Source organism: Eriocheir sinensis, chromosome 28 (assembly GCF_024679095.1).
Source record: "Eriocheir sinensis breed Jianghai 21 chromosome 28, ASM2467909v1, whole genome shotgun sequence".
Taxonomy (NCBI): domain Eukaryota; kingdom Metazoa; phylum Arthropoda; class Malacostraca; order Decapoda; family Varunidae; genus Eriocheir; species Eriocheir sinensis.
The window spans coordinates 5,760,516-5,778,714 of record NC_066536.1 but is presented as its reverse complement, the minus strand read 5'-3'; the positions used below and the strand labels follow the sequence as shown (position 1 = coordinate 5,778,714).

Sequence of the window (18,199 nt, the reverse complement as noted above, 5' to 3'; positions counted from 1 at the left end):
AATCTATTGGATCTTAATAAAACAAATATTTCATAGCAGCAAACTATTATTATTTCCTTATCCAATATCACCCAACACTGCACAGGATCTTAGTTTGGGAGTCCTTTCATGCAATACATTTCACTTTCCTTATCATTTGTAACTTTCTTTCCCATAGAAGTCAAGTAGGGAGTCAGAAAGGGTCATATAAAAATTTTGACAAGTGTTTCAAGTAAAAATAGTTCAGGGAGGCATTGTCATATCTCTTTTAACCAGTGGTGGGCACCACTAACCGAAAAGTTAGCTTCACTAACTGGTGATCCACTAACTGAAAACTTAGCTTCGCTAACGATAAACCAACAAAGAAATTAGTGGAAGCTAACGCTAACCGCTAACTTTTTCATATGGATTTAGCTTCGGTTTTGGATTTTGGCTCTAAAACATAAGAACGCAGGAGTCTACAAGAGGCCGGTAGGCCTGTACAAGGCAGCTCCTTTAAAAACAGACCTAGTGACCTGAAATTTCACTATGTTATAGCTTAGACATGGAGCTTTCCAGAAAGGTATAGCATGCCAAAATCAGATGATGATAAAGGTGTACACATATCAACAAATTAAATTCAAAATACAGTAATCCCTCGCTATATCGCGGTTCACTTATCGCGGATTTTTAAATTGTATCGTATCGCGGATTTTTCGCTATATCACGGGATTTTACGGTAAAATAAGCATTTTCTAGCCCCCCAAAAATAAAACAATATAAATCAATGTAATTAGGAAAACACCTAAATAAGCACCTACGTCACCCACCTATTTTTTTATTTTTTCCGTCGCGGCCTATTGCGCCGTTAGTCTTTTCCCTGGTTCACTCCTCCCCCACTTCCTTTCTTTCTTCTCCCTCTCCGTCCCCGTATTTTTCTCCTTCCTTCTCATTTCTTTCTTCTTTTCCTTTCCCCTCCCTCCCAGTTTTTCTCTTTTAATCTCTTTCCCTCCCACTCACACCCTTTCTCTCCCCCTCTTTCCTCACCTTTACCTGACCCTCCCTACCTCTCTCTTTTAATCTCTTTCCCTCCCACTCACACCCTTTCTCTCCCCCTCTTTCCTCACATTAACCTGACCCTCCCTACCTACCTCTTCTTTTCCTGTCCCATTTCCTTCACTCATTTCCCTTGTTTCCTCCTTTCTCACACCCTCTTATCTTTAGTCTTATCTCTCACTCTATCGCTCTTCCTCCCTTTCTCCTTCCCCATTAGATTATATGAACACACACACACAAATGCACACGCGCACACACACACACACACACACACAAACACACACACAGAAGGGGAAATGGGAAGGGTGTGTGGAGGGAGGGGCAGAAGTGAGTCAGGTCATATCCTGACCAAAACCCTGACCTGACTCCCTTCTGCCACTTCCTCCCCACACCCTTCTCATTTCCCCTTCTGTGTGTGTGTGTGTTTACAACTAGGTAAACACACACACACACACAGAAGATGAAATGGAAAGGATGTGGGGAGGGAGGGGCGGAAGCGAGAGTCAGGTCATGTCCTGACTGAAGCCCTTAAGGGGCTCTCACACATTCCCGGTCCCGGTCCCAATCATCCCCGATGACTCCCGATAAGCTGATTGGGGCCTGACCGCCGACAAAATAGGCAATAATCCCGGGACCGGCGGCTTACCGCCAGTCTGCCTGCTGTAGACTGGCGGCTTACCGCCAGTAAGCCGGCGGTAGACCAGTGACCATGTACGATTTTCGATTTCTCTGACCGGTGACTGCAGCAGGTCAGTCGGTGGTAGACCGGCCGCAGACCGCCGGTCTACTGGCGGCAGACCTGCGGCACATCGACGAGCAAACACTTTCTTTGCATTTTCATACATGCCTCATAATTTTATATATTATGAAAAGTGGATTATGTAATTAGATTATTCAATGAAGGTGCATAAAAAATGATTCCCCACTGATTTCATTACATAATTTTCAGCAAAAGATTATTTCACAATATGTCCTCAGTAGAAATCAATATTCATTTCACATGACATAACTTTCCTATAAAACTATGTTAGCATTTGCTATAGCTTCACAACTGTATGCAGTAACAGATTAAGATTTGAAAAATATTAAGTGAGATGATGATGAAGATGATGTATGATTCCAAGGATAAATACTAACACTACTCTATAGACTTGGCACTGGCTACACTGCCTCCTGCAACATTTTGTGAGATGATAAGTTGGCCTTGTAGCACAGAAGACTGCAGAGAGAAACACCCGTTCTGGAGCAACTGTACTTGCGCGTGTTCTGGCAGCCCTGAGCCCCACACAGCCTTGCCACTGGGACTTTTCTGGGGAAAGTTCAAGTATCTTATTTAGGGGAGCCTTCTTGTTCTTAATGTTCATTGGTCAGTTTCATGAGAGGAAACAAATGGAAAATGTCATTAGTGCAATGGTGGAAAAAAAAAAAAAAAAAAAAAGTGAGTGAACTTTGCTGAGGAATGACTACTGCAACTGACTTTTGTTCCTGAGCAAGGATAAAAGGCTTATATATGGAATGTTTGAGTTTTAAACTGTGTACTTACCTCTCAGTCTGTGTCTCCAGTGGAAAACTGTAGGAGGTTGGCACTGAGAGGCCCACCATGTCTTTGTTGTTCAGGTAGGAGAACATGGGAATCGCTTTCTTAGAAGACCTGTTCCGGCTGACCTTTGCTATTTTTGAATCTTGTTTCTTCAGGAGACGATCAACAGTTTTTTTCTGCATGAAAAAAGTTTTTCATGTATATAGATGTGGATTCCAAATTCAGCATCATAGTCACTGATTTACATGCTTTAAGTTTCCTTTCATATTACTAATTAATGACTCAGGATGCAGATAAAGACTACAGACTTTTAATCTTTGGGGTACCCTCTGGCTCAATGCAAGTGTCTGCCTTGTGTCTCATGGGCCCTGATTAGAATCCCAGGTGGATTGTTGGGAAAAAGTTTTATAGTCTAGAATAGATAAATTTCTCATGTGTCTCTAGAAGTAGAAATGCCTCCCATGACAAATAAAAAAATATTCAAATAACATTAAAGTGGATGTATTTTATTACAGTTCATTTTTGGAGCATATTTTAGTGTGCTAATGCAGAAACAATTTTGTGCAAATCCAAAATTTACATAAAGATTAAGCAATTTATAAAACATCTGGTAAAGGAACTCTTAAATAAAAAATATGACTGAGGCTGTTTGAGTAGTAAATCATGTGGCACGTCATCCAAAGTCAACACATTCGTAAACTCAATAACTTTATATTTGCTTTTCTCAGTGATGACACTTTATATATATATATATATATATATATATATATATATATATATATATATATATATATATATATATATATATATATATATATATATAAACTTAACTTCCTTTGCTATTTACTATTAATTCCTCTCTGTCATGTATACAATGAAGGAGGAGGAAAAGGATGAGGATCAGGAGGTTGACTTTTAGCCATCCTAAAACAAGATCATGGCAAGACCAGAACAGACTATCTGTGAAATCAAGATCTGAGAGATGAGTGTTTTTACCTTATCTTCTTCCCTCTTCTCTTGAGCCTGTTCTCTTCTCTTTTGAGTCTTGATGGCTTTTTTGGCTAACATTTCCTTTGTAACAACTTTTTCCTTAAAGCCTGAAAAAAAAAAAAGACTAGAGCAGAGGTTCTTTATATAGTGTCTTAATATTTTCAAAGGGTGTCAAAACCAGTTCATGGGGGTATCCAAAAATGTACCTGACAAAATAAATGAGTGATTTCATGCACTTTTCACAAGATTTTGAAAGGTAAATAGTGAGTAATAACAGGCTAATACTGAAAAGGGGTAGCAGGGAGCTCAGCTTAAAAACTATAAGAACCAGTGCTATATAAAGTGTGCAGAGAAGACAGAAGGTGATCAATGATTACTAATTCGAAAGGGGAGAATTAAGACATCTCTTTAACTAAAGCTGATCATTCTTTGGCAACTTCATTTCTTCTTTTTAGATAAACAATATGTTGCAGGCATTTTTTTGTCCTTAGCCCTACAAAAATAAACTCATTGATATTATCAAAATGTATCTCCAGTATCATCGACAGAATGCTTGGGAGGAAGACAGCATGCCAGTGTGTGGTGTGCATCCCACCTGAGGGCAGGGAGAGAAGAGGCTCGGCTGGAATAACAGGGAAGGTGTCGTCTGTGCCGTCAGTCTTCTTCTCTTTCTCCAGCATGGCTCGCTGCCGTGCTGTCATCAGCCTTGGGTTCTTCATTCTTTTCAGTTCATCATCAACCTTAAATATTTGAGTCAATCTTAGCAAACTTCTAAAATTCAGTTAGACATCCAAGAGGATAGATTCATTGAGGGGGCACTCTAGAATACAAGTATGGGATACAGATTCATCATTGCCTATTGTATTACTACCTAACTGCCTTTATCATATCATTATTGAAAATTAAAATAATATATACGGTATCATAATTTTTTGCATTATTAAGGATTGAGACAGGTTTGGAGTCACTTTTTTTGTTATAGAAGTAAATTATGAGAATTTTAAGGTATTCATCAAATTTTTCAAAATACTCATGGATGAAATTACATAGTACATGTAAAAAAACTTAATTAGAGAATGATAAATCTTAGTCCAGCTCTCACTCCTGAAGGCAAGGCAGAACGAAGAACAACACCCATCATTACCTCCTCCAGCTTGCCTGACTCAATGGCATCCAGCCATCGCTCCTCCTCACTGTCTGTGTCGTCCTCTCCTTTACCATCTTTCTTCTTGCTGCTCTTCTTACTGCTACTGGAACTCTTGTTCTTCTCAGTCTTCACCTTGACTCCCTTGGATGTGTTCCTGTCTCACAAAGCAACAAGTCAGGTGATGTGATAGAGGGACTAAGGGGTTAGGTATCCCTCATTTAATGTATTTCTTTCAACTAAGTTTCAATATAACTTAAGTGATATACACTATTAGAAAACTACTTCTGCAAATGATGCTGCTGATATGGCTCTAGGATTACCAAAGTCTCATAAATAGAAGTTATAGTACATTTTGTCAGGTGATGAGTCAGCAATTTTTATCTTGAGCCTCAAAGTCTGTGATGGGGAGTCTTCAACATCATCTACAGAGATATCCATGTCTTCCACATCCTCCACATTGATGATCCTCTCCACTTCTTCTTTCTTTGAAGACTTTTTATGCTTATGTTTCTTGGGCTTCTTAACAGTCTCTACCACTGAGTCTGAAAGAACACATAAAGGAAAAACAAAATAATAAACCCAACAAAACCCCTGAGAAGGCATGTATGTATTTGAATTTTTCTGTAACTCTGCTCTCATCAGCTGGGAGTGCAAGCAGGGCACCACCGCCTTGTTTAACTGTAGATTCAGCTCGCAAAGGATGAAGCCAACATAGGTTCCCTAGCTATTCCCATCAAGTTAAAAAAATAAATAAATAAATAAAATAAAATAAAATAAATAAATAAATTGTCTCACTTTGTTGGAGGAAAATATATTTGACACACTTTAGTTTTAAATACCACAAGAGAAAAAAATGGGTAATCCAAAGCCCAACTAATGTTCAGAAAGTCTCTGCTTGGAACAGAATTTCAACATTCATATTCAATACAGTGCATAAATATCAATATGACAGGGATATTAGAAATTAAGGAATGCAAATTACTGGTATGCATGAATATAATATTTACTATAGATTCTGTGCTATTTATAAATACAGTAATATAAGCAGACACTTAATACTCAAGAGATGCAGGAACTCAGTATTCAGACATGTAAAAGAGACTGACAAATGAACTGAAATTAAGACTGTTAGGTACATCTATCTCAAGGCCAATTTTAAACAAGAATGATTTTTAAAGTATCTAAAAAGATGCATTAAAACAATTCTTCTCACTTACATATGCTAAAAGTTATGAATACTACTTAAGAGGCCTGACAACTAGGATTATCCAGAGGCATTAATATGTCGACAATCCTTTTTGAACACACTGGTCATTAAGGATAGAAAAAAAAATCTAGTTACACATACGATTTTTTGAAAATTGAAAGATTTATCCTAAGTCTACTCCTACTTTCAATAGAGACAAACTTCACCAAGAGAGATGAGCTTACCATGAGGATCTGCATGGGGGTCCCCAGACTCCTTGTATTCCCTGTCTTTCCTTTTCCCCATGGTAGGCCAACCGGAGGAGGTTAAATAGCTCTTCACTTGTCTGCTTCAGATTTACTGAAGCTACTTTGTTGCCAGGTTACCACGATACCTCTGCCACAAGTTGGACTGAGAGCAGATACTGCCTGGAATTATGAAAATGGAGAAAACACCTGAGAGAGGAGTGGAATGATTTTTTTTTTTTTTTTTTTTTTACATATGGCCTATAGCGTCGGTAGGCTATTCTTTAGGGGCCTGATGGTCGGCCCGAGCCTATCATGGTGCAGGCAGTTGTTTGTAATGGCACCATTATTCTTGGCTCATGCTGCCCCCTGGAACTCGTTCTTGATTTCACTTGCGCAGCTTTTTCTAGAGTCCGGGTTGATATGTGGTCTTCAGGACAGCATGTGGGGAGTCTTAGGCCACTCGGCGGTGACTGAAAAATCCCAGGTGGTAGTGGCGGATTCGAACCCACATCATTCACAACGTGGCGAATGCGGGGTCGGCACGTTAACCACTCAGCTACTGCCTCCCGAGATGGAGATCAGGGATGTGGAGAAGAAAGTTGAAAGGAACGGACAAGTCAAATGTCAGGAAGGAATGAGTGGCAAGTCGACGTTAAGATGGTACAGTAGGAAACAGAAGCCAGAAGGAGTAGACTGGCATGTAGGAGGCTGGGGAGCAAGCTATTGTTTAAAGCAAGACGGGAACCCTGGAGGTAAATGGCAGGAACAGGGACGGGGGAAACCAAAACTGTAGCTGTAGGACAGGGGAGAAAGAAACAGTGGAACACCTAATTGTAGAATGTAGCAACTATGAGAGGCAGAGAGGGGAGTTAATAGCAGGAGTAGTGACGGTAATAAGGAAAGAGGAGTGGGCTAGGAGGCTAGAGGATAACGGGGCAATCTGCACGATGTTGGGGCTGTATGGAGGCAAAAAGGAAACAGAAAGAAGAATTGTAAAGCTGGCAAGTGTTCGTGACGCAGTGCTGAGAAAAAAGGGCACAAATGCTTGAATAAATGAAAATAAGTGATTTCAGCAACAAACAGAAAATTATAATGCTATAGCGTATTACAGTGAGGAAAGTTACGTACTAGTGAAAATGAAAGTGTGTGAATAAGAAGAGAGGACCGAGAGGAGGAGGACCTAGGAAACGATACAAAGCGTTACAGGTCAAAAGAAGAAGAAGATGAAGTAGGTTACTAGGTATTTAGCAGAAATAAGTTACTTTTTTAGATGAGATAAGTTACTAGGTACTCATTAGGTTTGCATGGGGTTCTGTTTGTTTAAGAAAACATGGAGTAGCAGCGTGTGGGTTCAGTTGTGACTGAGCTCTGAGATAAGAAAATGAGTGTATATCCGGATATATATTTTATTTTCTGTAAAAATCTCAAACTAACCAGTGACCAAGGGGTATTATTGCATTGATTTGATTTTGCATTGAAAAATTGTGAAAGTTTACCTCTTTCTATCACAAATTGAGACCTAAAATGATTATCTTATTTTAATTACTTTTGCCAACCTGCAGTGTAAATAGCTACATGATATCAAGTTATCAACTTATATGATCAGCTGCTCGACAAATTACTACATGACATCAACTTTATTCACCCAGCACTGCTTGGTGAATAGCCTCACCCTAACAATTATTTATAAACTATCAGTTTAACCCTTTCAATACGTGATGCAGACATCGGCATCACAGTATGGAAACAGTTGAGAGGAAATGGAAGAGGATTAATCCTCTTTTAAACCTCTTAATCCTCTTCTAAACCTCTTAAGAGGAAATGGAAGAGGATTAAGAGGTTTAGAAGAGGATTAATCCTATTCCATTTCCTCTTAACCCTTTTCATACTGTGATGCCGACATCTGCATCACTGTATTGAAAGGGTTACATGTGTAGTTTACCTCTGGCACTCTAAAATACTATATAGGCTATGTCTTCATGTTATAGCTAAAGGGCAAAAGTACATGCCCTTTGACCATAATAAGAAAACACAGTTAGAAACTAACCTAGCCTAAGAAAACCCAACATCATGTCACCATCACCGATGTGAAGGAGACAGTCTGGGTGGCGGCTGCTGTCCGCAGTGCTGTGGTTAGGTTTGGTTATGTTAACTTTGCTTGAGTTAGGTTAGTTTCTTGTCATATATGCCCTCATTTTATGGCTGAAGAGCATTTGGTTATTCTTACTAATAAGTTCGTGTCACGTGCAATAATGAAATTTACATATTATGTAGGACACACTATGGCCTTGCCATATATCTAAAAATCTTTTGTGGGACGTCTGATATGGCTGTAATAGCTCCGAAAATGTGCTGCGTCTTGGATAGAATAGAGAGACCTATAGGTGACAAAAATAAAATACGTCTTCGAGGTTCTGGTCCTAACCCTCTGCGGCCTCCCCTTGGACACACTAGGCCAGGAGTTGGCCTGCCAGTTTAGGTTGGATACGTCTGCTTATTTAACTTGTTTTGCTGTGCTATTTTCTTATTTGATGCAGACAATTAAACCACCATTTCCAATCTTACCTTCTTCCTCTGCCGGAAGTGTATAGGTGACCAAGGGCAAGGGAGCGCCAACACTAATAAATAATAATAAGCGGCTCGTCTGCGCCTTGTTGTTGTTATGACTACCAAGACCAAGACTCTGATCTTGATGTCACAGGCGACTTTATATTTCTCTTCAGACCTTTAAACGGAAATTAAAAACAACAACAAGGGAGAAGGGAGGAACATGCCATCCCAACCCCCAGGCAGGACAGAGTGTGATTATACAACTATTAATACATGTGTAAAAGACACAAAAACATACTGAACATACAGTATCCTATGTACGAACGTACATGGGACAATATACTATTCCCCATAGCTGGGCGTTATCGCGATAAGTTTTTGCGATACTTTGTCGCTGATAACAAAATCGGATTATCGGCCATCCGCTACCTATTTAAATATATATCGGTATCCTCGTTACTTTTGTAACCAAACTAGCGATAATTGCTACTTTTTTTCGCCTCAGAAAAAAAAAACGTTGTCTCCTCCCAACTGCGCATGCGTGGCCCGATGAAAAAACTTCGGGGTATGAAATATCTTTGGTGAAGAGATTTCATATTTACATCATCAACATTAAAACACTAGGTTATTTTTTTATGTTAATAAAAAATCAATATATAAAAGAAAAAAAATCATTTAACTTTGCCCAAAAAATGATTATTCACTGCCTCAAATTTGATATTCCATATTCGTTTGTGAGCATGCCATGGTATTGAAGGCACCCGGTGTTGTGTTATTTGGTGTCCCATCGTCAAAAGCTGGTGCTTTTGTTTACAAACACGTACTGGTCTCTCGTGAACTGCGCATGCTCAGACCAGTAAACGTAGACCTGTACCGTCTCACAAAGCTTTTCAACACATTAAGAGTTGCTGAAAAGCTGAATCAGACATACAGTACCACCATATTGATTCCTCCCTGTTTCTAGAACGACACTCTTTATATACCTATAAATACAACTCGTACAGGTTGAGTGTTAGTCTAGAAACAGCGAGGATGGTGGTAGTGGTACTGTATGTCTGATTCAACCTTCCAGCAACTCTTAATTACGGTTAAAGACCTTTGTGAGACTGTACAGGTCTATGCTTGCCGGTCTGAGCATGCGCAGTTCACGAGAGACCAGTGTTTGTAAACAAAAGCGCCAGCTTTTGACAGTGGGGACGTCAAATAACACAACACCGGTTCAGGAGTTTCTAGCATTATCGTCCATATTTACGTGTCATCGTGTGGTTTCCAGGTTTTGTAAGTATTCTAAAATACAGATAATGAAAATTTGAATTCATCTATGTTTTTCTATCTGAAATATCAATATAGTATCGTTTTCGCCTATAGGACTTATCGCTAGCTAGTATCGGAAGGGAGAATGGAAAAGATATAAAGTTTTTATATCTACAAGGATTGGAAGACTCAAATGGGAAATTCTGCAGCCTGCAGACCGCCCATGACAATCCACTAGTAGGGCCGTAATTTCTGGGGGGCTAGAGGGGATATAGACCCCCCCATTGTTGTCAAAATTCCCCTAAAAGTGCTTGATTTAAAAAAAGTTTCCCCAAGGAGCGCATGCTCGCTTCGCTCGCCACCCACTTCCTGCCTCTCATGAGCCTATGGGTCTTACAGTCCAATCCAGCAAGTTCGTAAGCTCCCTAACCAAACACAAAATACGATGAAATTCCTTGTAGCTCTAGTGTTTGGCGTTGATATAAAAATGAGAAGGAAATTTTAGAACACCACACAGGAAATTTCTTTATTAGTAGCTGGTTTTGAGTAAAAAGAACGGATCATTGTGGTGGATATGGATTGGTTCGGGGCTTACAACAGTGACTGGGGTGGACTGTCGAACTGGCCATATATGATGCCCTCTAGCCCCACTAAAAATATTTGCCCTTGCAAATTACGGGCTTGCATCACCTATCATTTTTATGGGCCACAACCAACAGCCTAAGATTAAGGGACAGGAAAAAGCACGCATTAACAGGGAAAAAAAAAGTTTGTGACGCAGAAGTTGAAGATCGATTTAGAACACTTTTTTGTTAGATTGATCAGGATGTAGTAACGAAAGGAGCCCTGCAAAGATGATAGGCAGGACATAATAGGAAAAAATAATATTTGAATATAAAACAAAAGAAGGGTAGCAAGGAAAAAAGACCGAAAAAATAAAAAAAAGTCACAAAGTATAAAGAAAAAGCAAAACACACACACACACAGGAAAAGAGTGACAAGTGGTTCCGTTGCAAAGGCATTACACCAAAACAAACAATATTTTGCTCCGCGCGTGGGGAGGGGCATGACAACTACGTTTGTTGGGTTGTTATGTGTTGTTTGCAGACAGACGTAGTGAAAGAGTATCCCATCATATTGTAGGAGAGTTGTGAAAATATGATAATGATGTATTGCCGCCTCGAAGAACAAGTGTGTTCATCCAAGCTTGAATTAAGCTAACAGCAGTGTGGTGTAAAATCTGCAAAAGTGTCTTGTCATCCTTCCCGTGACTCAAACTGACTGTTGGAAAATAAGAGATCGAGCAAAATAATTAAGAAGAGCGTTGATCACCGAGGAAGGTTAAACACAAATGTGAACAAGGGGCAAAGACTTAATGGAAAACAAGAGAAAGCGGACCTATGGAGTGATCCAGCGACAGACGTCACAAGACAGCCTCGGGGAGGCGCCGCACGGGACGCCGGTCACATTCATCGCCTCGGTGAGTATTATTGCTGTTGTCTTATTGTTAGTTTGTTACTCCGGTGGTTGACACTGTTTTGTTATGGTAGATTTAAATGTGCTGATCGTCGCTCTGATAACCGATTCCTTTCATATTACTCGATTTTGAGATTTGGAAAGATAATTTAGGGTCGATAGGTTACCATTTTAGCGGCGATAGAATCTCTCTCTCTCTCTCTCTCTCTCTCTCTCTCTCTCTCTCTCGTATTCACCATTTTCATTTTTCGGAAATCTGTGTGCCTGCTGTTTCTCCCTTTATTTCGTCGTACGAAGAGTTTTATTGCGAGGTGGCGAGGCGAGGGAAACGAATATTTCTCCTCTGGCAATTTAATATCTTTGGAAGAGGTGTTATTAGATTGTAGGAGAAAGAAAAAAACAATAACGCATATATATATATATATATATATATATATATATATATATATATATATATATATATATATATATATATATATATATATATATATATATACATACGGATGATTGGTTTGTCTTTTTTTTTTTTAGCAGTAGAGGAAACAGTTCAAGGGCAAGAAAGAAAACACAATAAAGAAAAAAAAAAACCCCACTGCTCACTGCCCCCACAAAAGAGTCAAGAGGAGTGGCCGAAAGAGAGGTCAATTTCGGGAGGAGAGGTGTCCTGATACCCTCCTCTTGAAAGAGTTCAAGTCGTGGGCAGGAGGAAATACAGATGAAGGAAGATTGTTCCAGAGTTTACCAGCGTGAGGGATTAGAGTGAAAATGCTGGTTAACTCGTGCGTAAGGGATTTGGACAATAAAGGGATGAGCTTGAGTAGAAAGTCGTGTGCGGCGAGGCCGCGGGAGTGGGGAGAGACATGCAGTTAGCAAGTTCAGAAGAGCAGTCAGCGTGAAAATATCGATAGAAGATAGAAAGAGAGGCAACATGGCGGCGGAATTTAAGAGGTAGAATAGAAGACTATCAGTAAGAGAAGGAGAGCTGATGAGACGAAGAGCCTTAGACTCCACTCTGTCCAACAGAGCAGTGTGAGTGGAGCCCCACCACATTTGAGATTCATACTCCGATACGAGGGCGGACAAGGCCCCTGTATATGGATAGCAACTGTGCGGGGGAGAAGAACTGGCGGAGACGATACAGAACGCCCAACCTCGAGGAAGCTGATATAGTGAGAGAGATGTGAAGTTTCCAGTTAAGATTTTGAGTTAAGGATAGACCGAGGATGTTTAGTGTTGAAGACGGTAACAGCTGAGTGTTGTTGAATAATAGGGGATAGGTGGAGAAATTGGATTTTTGAGGCATTAAAGGACACAAGGTTCCTTTTGCCCCAATCGGAAATGATAGCAAGGTCTGAGGTTAAGCGTTCTGCAGCCCCCAGTCTGGAGTCATGTAATTCCTGTTGAGAGGGTCTTCTGTTGAAAGAAGTTGAATATTGCAGAGTGGAGTCGTCAGCGAATGAGTGGATAGGACAGTTTGTTATGGAAAGAAGATCATTGATGAATAACAGAAAGATAGTGGGTGATAGGACAGAGCCCTGTGGAACACCACTGCTGATAGGTTTAGGGGAAGAACAGTGACCGTCTACCACAGCAGAGACAGAACGGCCGGAAAGGAAACTGGAGATAAAAGGAACAGAGAGAGGGATAGAATCCGAAAGAGAGCAGTTTATAAAGCAAAGAGTTGTGCCAGACTCTATCGAAGGCTTTCGATATGTCCAGCGCAACTGAGAAAGTTTCACCGAAACGTTTAAGAGAGGATGACCAAGAGTCAAAGAGAGTAAGAAGATCGCTAGTAGAACGCCCCTTGCTGAACCCATACTGGCGATCAGATAAAAGGTCAGAAGTGGAAAGGTGCTTTTGAATCTTCCGGTGTGTGTGTGTGTGTGTGTGTGTGTGTGTGTGTGTGTGTGTAGGGGGGGGGGAGGTATTCTCTCTCTCTCTCTCTCTCTCTCTCTCTCTCTCTCTCTCTCTCTCTCTCTCTCTCTCTCTCTCTCTCTCTCTCTTTCATTTCTGCCTGTGTCAAGTGGAATATTAAAACATGAGTGTCCCCTCGCTGTGTCGACCTTTTTTCCTTGTTTGATACCGTCCTCAGAGCCACAGCCGCCGCTGCTCTTGTTGTTGTTGTTGTTGTTGTTGTTGTTGTTGTTCGCAACCGTTTCAAAAGGAAGGGTCTGAAGAGAGCGTCGTCGAATGGTTAGTAAACGCAATATTCCATTCCCCTCCCCCCTTCTCTCTCTCTCTCTCTCTCTCTCTCTCTCTCTCTCTCTCTCTCTGGAGCAAGATTTTTCTCTCTATATCAATTTCCCTCCTTTCCTCCCTTCTCTTATTTGTAGTTTTTTCTCTTTCCTTTTGCTCTTTCCTCTCCGACATTTTCTTCCTTTTGGCTTATAAAAGGTGGATTTGTATTACTTTTTAGAATGAGGAAGGGCGCTTGTGGAACGGGACTTTGTTGTTTATGGTTACAAATGGTTATGGTTAGCTACTGAGTATTTTTATGTAAGAGGAGAAGCAGCGGAGGGAAGAGGGAAAGTTGGGTAGTGGAAAGAAGGAGGTATACATTATGGAAACGAGGAAGAGTAAAAAAATTAACTGGGAAACTTAAGCTATTTACAATTCTCCACTTGCATTTATAATTATTTTTGGTTTTAATTTGGAACTTTTCATATTTTTTTTTTCTGTATTATAACGTTTTCTTTTGCTGGTTTAATTATTTGTGTATATTTTGTTTAGTTTATTGTTCTATACAGGAAAAAAAACCCATTAGAGGAAGGAAAGAGGGAGAATGTAAAAAACACACAAAAAACATACAGGGAAGGAGGAAAGAAGGGTTAAATAGGAAATTTCAGGTACTTATGATTTTTCTTTCGAATTTTCCCTTAATTTTATGTGGAAAACTTCTCTCAGATTACTTTTTTTTCTCCATAGGGGTTTGATTTTTTTTATTAGCTTAAGTACTTTTCTATATTTCATTCATCTTGCTGTTTCATTAATTAATCGATCAACTGATAAAATAGATTATTCCTTTTGCTGTCAGTTCTTTTTTTGTAGAATTAGGAAGGAGGAAAAAATAATAGAAGGTTTAGGTGTAGTGTTTATAGCATCTAGGAAGAGAGGAAGACCCCCCTCTCTCTCTCTCTCTCTCTCTCTCTCTCTCTCTCTCTCTCTCTCTCTGCTGCGTCGTGTCTTCATAATGAGCTCTCTTAATATCGCAAGGCACCTCGTTTAATTTCTGAGGAAGTATGTTTATTTTAGTTGTGCATCTAAAGTATATATGTATGTATGTATGTATGTATGTATGTATGAATATGTGTGTGTGTGGGGGGGGGGGGGGGGGGGACTTTGAATGAAAAAAACATGCAAATCGAAATTTACCTATTGGAGTATTTTTTATTGTCTTTTTTTTTCGTGTGTGAAGGGGAGGCATATGTTTCTTTGTGTCTGGCTTCAATAATGTTACGCTGAGGGCTGGCCGCACAATGGGAAGAAAGGGTATGTCGACAATGGGGGCCTTTGGAGAGAGAGAGAGAGAGAGAGAGAGAGAGAGAGAGAGAGAGAGAGAGAGAGAGAGAGAGAGAGAGAGAGAGCCTGCTCCTCTATATATTTCACCCCGGAATGGGAGAAAGGAAATGTTACATGCTCGCCAAGGCCAAGGTGGAACAATAATACGGAGCGGAATGGAACAGTGGAACAAGACGTGCAATGAAACTGGATCATTGTGCAGTACGGAACACAAAGGTACAGAGGGGAACAGTGGAACCCTTGGCACAGTACAAAACGCTATATGTGGTAAGAAGTGGTACAGAATACACCGTGGAACCTGAATACTCTGCATGGTATACGGAACACTGCAGTCCGGCGGAAGGGGAAGAGGGCCGTCCATTGAGATTTAAGGCCTGTATTCTCACTCTTTCCGCTCTCTCTCACACACACACACAAAAAAAAAAAAAAAAAAAAAAATCAAATGGCCACAAAGGAGATTAATCGGGGTCTCATGAGTCTTATATCACGTTCATGGTGCGGAAGCCTTCATCACTAAGGTTTTAAAATACCCTTGAAAATATCCAAAACCTCTACGAAAGCCTTATCCAATGTGTGTGTAAGCCCCGAAATGTTTGAGAATATGGATTTAACAATACTCAGTACTCCACGGAACACTGAAGGAACACAGCTGTATTGAGTGGAAGAGGATGTACTACAGTAGCTATAACACTCGACGTGGTAGTACAGAACACATTAGTACGGCGAGGAAGAGTGGAACATACCGTACCAAAAGGCTGGAACACTAAGCAAGGTACGGAACTCTAAGGAACGCAGCTGAGTGGAAGAGGATGTACTACAGTAGCTACAACACTCGACATGGTAGTACAAAACACATCAGTACGGCGTGGAAGAGTGGAACAGAGCGTACCAAAAGGCTGGAACACTAAGCAAGGGACGGAACTCTAAGGAACGCAGCTGAGTGGAAGGTGAAATACTACCATAGCTGCAACACGACATGGTAGTACAGAACACATCAGTACGGCGAGGAAGAGTGGAACATACCGTACCAAAAGGCTGGAACACTAAGCAAGGTACGGAACACTAAGGGACGCAAGTTTACTGAGTGGAAGAGGACGTACTACCATAGCTACAACACTCGACATTGTAGTAAGGAGCACAGCAGTAAGGAGAGGAAGGATGAAACAGACCGTCCTATAAGGCTGAAACACTCGGCAAGGTACGGAACATTAATAAAACTGGTATTATAAGACACTTTCGGTTCTCACATCAGCTATTTCTAAAGGTCAAAGAGGGGGTCACTCGGGTTCTAATGTTTCTTCAGGTTCATTGTACAGAGGAAGGGTCAAACTACCACCAGGGCCATAAAACTGCTCCTGGAAATTCCCAAAACTCCTACGAAAGCCTTGTCCGATAGGTGTTCTTGGGCTATGAAATGTCTCATAATACGACCCTAGGAAACGCTCGCTGCTGTACGGAGAGAAAAAAAAGCGGATCACGACCTAGAGCATGAAGCTGGAGCGCTCATGATACGGAAATTACGGAACACTGCGATACGGGGTGGAACAGCGGAACAGAACAAGCCATTACGGTGGAACACGATATGGTACAGCACACGATGGGACTCTTTTGTTGAAGATGTGTAGCTCAACAAGAGTGAAATTCTAAGGACCGCATTGTTTTTTTTTATTAATTGAGGCAGATGGTGTATTTTTTTTTTATATTTACACAGATATTAATTTTCCTTCCCTTCGCTCACTTTTCCTGTATCTCTCTCTCTCTCTCTCTCTCTCTCTCTCTCTCTCTCTCTCTCTCTCTCTCTCTCTCTCTCTCTCTCGCCCCGCCGTAGTGTGGATATTTGCGGTGAAAACATTAACAAAGGGGAGACATTTATGGAAACGTTTGAAAGTGCGTCAACGTTTTAACCAATATTTATTTTCTCGCTACCCTTTGAAGCTGAGAGAGAGAGAGAGAGAGAGAGAGAGAGAGAGAGAGATATTCAGTTAGCGGGTGATAGAGAAAAAAAAGAAAAAAAGAAAAAACCTTGAACCCATGGAGAGATAAGATCCGTCTGTCATCGCTTTGCCAGCCATCCCGTCCCGGCCGTTTCCTCTTCCTGAAACTATATCACCGAGGTATATATAGATTTTTTCCTCACAGTCTGTCTGTGTCTGTCTGTCTGTATTTCGAGGGATATTTTTTCCCTCCGTCTGTCTGTTAGTTTTTTTGTTTATCTCTGTCTGTCTGTTTGTCTCCCTCTCTCTCTCTCTCTCTCTCTCTCTCTCTCTCTCTCTCTCTCTCTCTCTCTCTCTCTCTCTCTCTCTCTCTCTCTCTCTCTCTCTCTCTCTCTCTCTCTCTCTCTCTCTCTCTCTCTCCCACCCCGCCCGTATGTCCCTCCACCAAGAACAAAGCACGCCCGAAAACATTAGACTTTATAACGATGCCAGACGACGAGTAAAAAGATAAGTATGTCAGGCAAAGCGTAGATATGAAGAAAATATTGCAGCCAACTGTAAAAATAATCCGAAATCTTTCTTCTGTTACATAAACAACAGAAAGACGATCAGAAGTGGAATTGGACCTTTAACAAACAGCGACGGTGCACTAATGACTGACAGCCAACACATTGCAAATCTCTTAAACAGTTACTTTTCCTCGGTGTTTAATACTAACAGTCTTCCTCCCACTATCACCAGCACCAGTACTAATATAAATCTCGAGCATACATTGCCTAATTTTGAAATAATAACCGATGAAGTCCTTAAAGCTCTCCATTCACTTAAAACAAATAAAAGTCCCGGACCCGATAAAGTATATCCTATACTGCTTAAGAAACAAAGAGCGAAATAGTCTCCTCCCTCACAACCGTGTTCAATGTGTCCTTGCGACAAGGCATCGTCCCTTCGGATTGGAAAAAGGCTAACGTGACACCGATTTTTAAGAAAGGAGACAAAAAATACCAGGTAACTACCGACCCATTAGTCTAACTTCAATTGTAGGCAAGCTAATTGAGAACATAAGTAAAGACAAAATTGTGAGTTACCTCGAAAGCCACTCATTAATGGGGATTCACAACATGACTTCCGTAACAAAAGATTCTGCCTATCAAACCTATTGACCTTTGATAACGACCTCTTCTCAGTTTATGACGTAACCAAATCATTGGACGTAGTCTATCTTGATTTCCAGAAAGCGTTTGATAAAGTCCCACATCATAAATTACTTTATAAATTAAAACAAATAGGTATTGACGGTCAAGTAAACCAATGGATCGCGAATTGGTTGAGCAACAGACA

At 40.5% G+C, this 18,199-nt stretch overlaps 2 protein-coding genes across 2 annotated transcripts in view; one reads left to right on the top strand and one right to left on the bottom strand.

Moving 5' to 3' along the window:
• Positions 1–17: 17 nt before the first annotated feature.
• On the bottom strand, positions 18–8,830 carry LOC127004414 (INO80 complex subunit B-like). The gene is made up of 8 exons (XM_050872078.1): positions 8,691–8,830; positions 6,123–6,305; positions 5,041–5,233; positions 4,689–4,845; positions 4,140–4,284; positions 3,551–3,651; positions 2,558–2,730; positions 18–2,323 (listed from the first exon to the last, which is right to left on the bottom strand). The coding sequence occupies exons 2-8, from the start codon at positions 6,181–6,183 to the stop codon at positions 2,176–2,178; spliced, it is 978 nt and encodes a 325-aa protein (XP_050728035.1). The 5' UTR covers positions 6,184–6,305; positions 8,691–8,830; the 3' UTR covers positions 18–2,175.
• A 2,166-nt stretch (positions 8,831–10,996) lies between these two features.
• Positions 10,997–18,199, top strand: part of LOC127004411 (dipeptidase 1-like) — a 154,261-nt gene continuing 147,058 nt past the window's right edge. The window contains exon 1 of the mRNA XM_050872071.1: positions 10,997–11,409. The gene's annotated coding sequence lies outside the window, so the exon portion shown is untranslated. The remainder of the gene's footprint in view (positions 11,410–18,199) is intronic.

Excerpts from the sequence above, each read along its gene's own strand:
- LOC127004414 (XM_050872078.1), bottom strand. The coding sequence starts at position 6,183 with ATGGGGAAAAGGAAAGACAGGGAATACAAGGAGTCTGGGGACCCCCAT. Across the intron at positions 3,652-4,139 it reads TCTTCTCTCCCTGCCCTCAG|GCTTTAAGGAAAAAGTTGTT; the intron begins GTGGGATGCACA and ends TTTTTTTTTCAG. Across the intron at positions 2,731-3,550 it reads AGAAGAGGGAAGAAGATAAG|AAAAAAACTGTTGATCGTCT; the intron begins GTAAAAACACTC and ends TTTTTCATGCAG.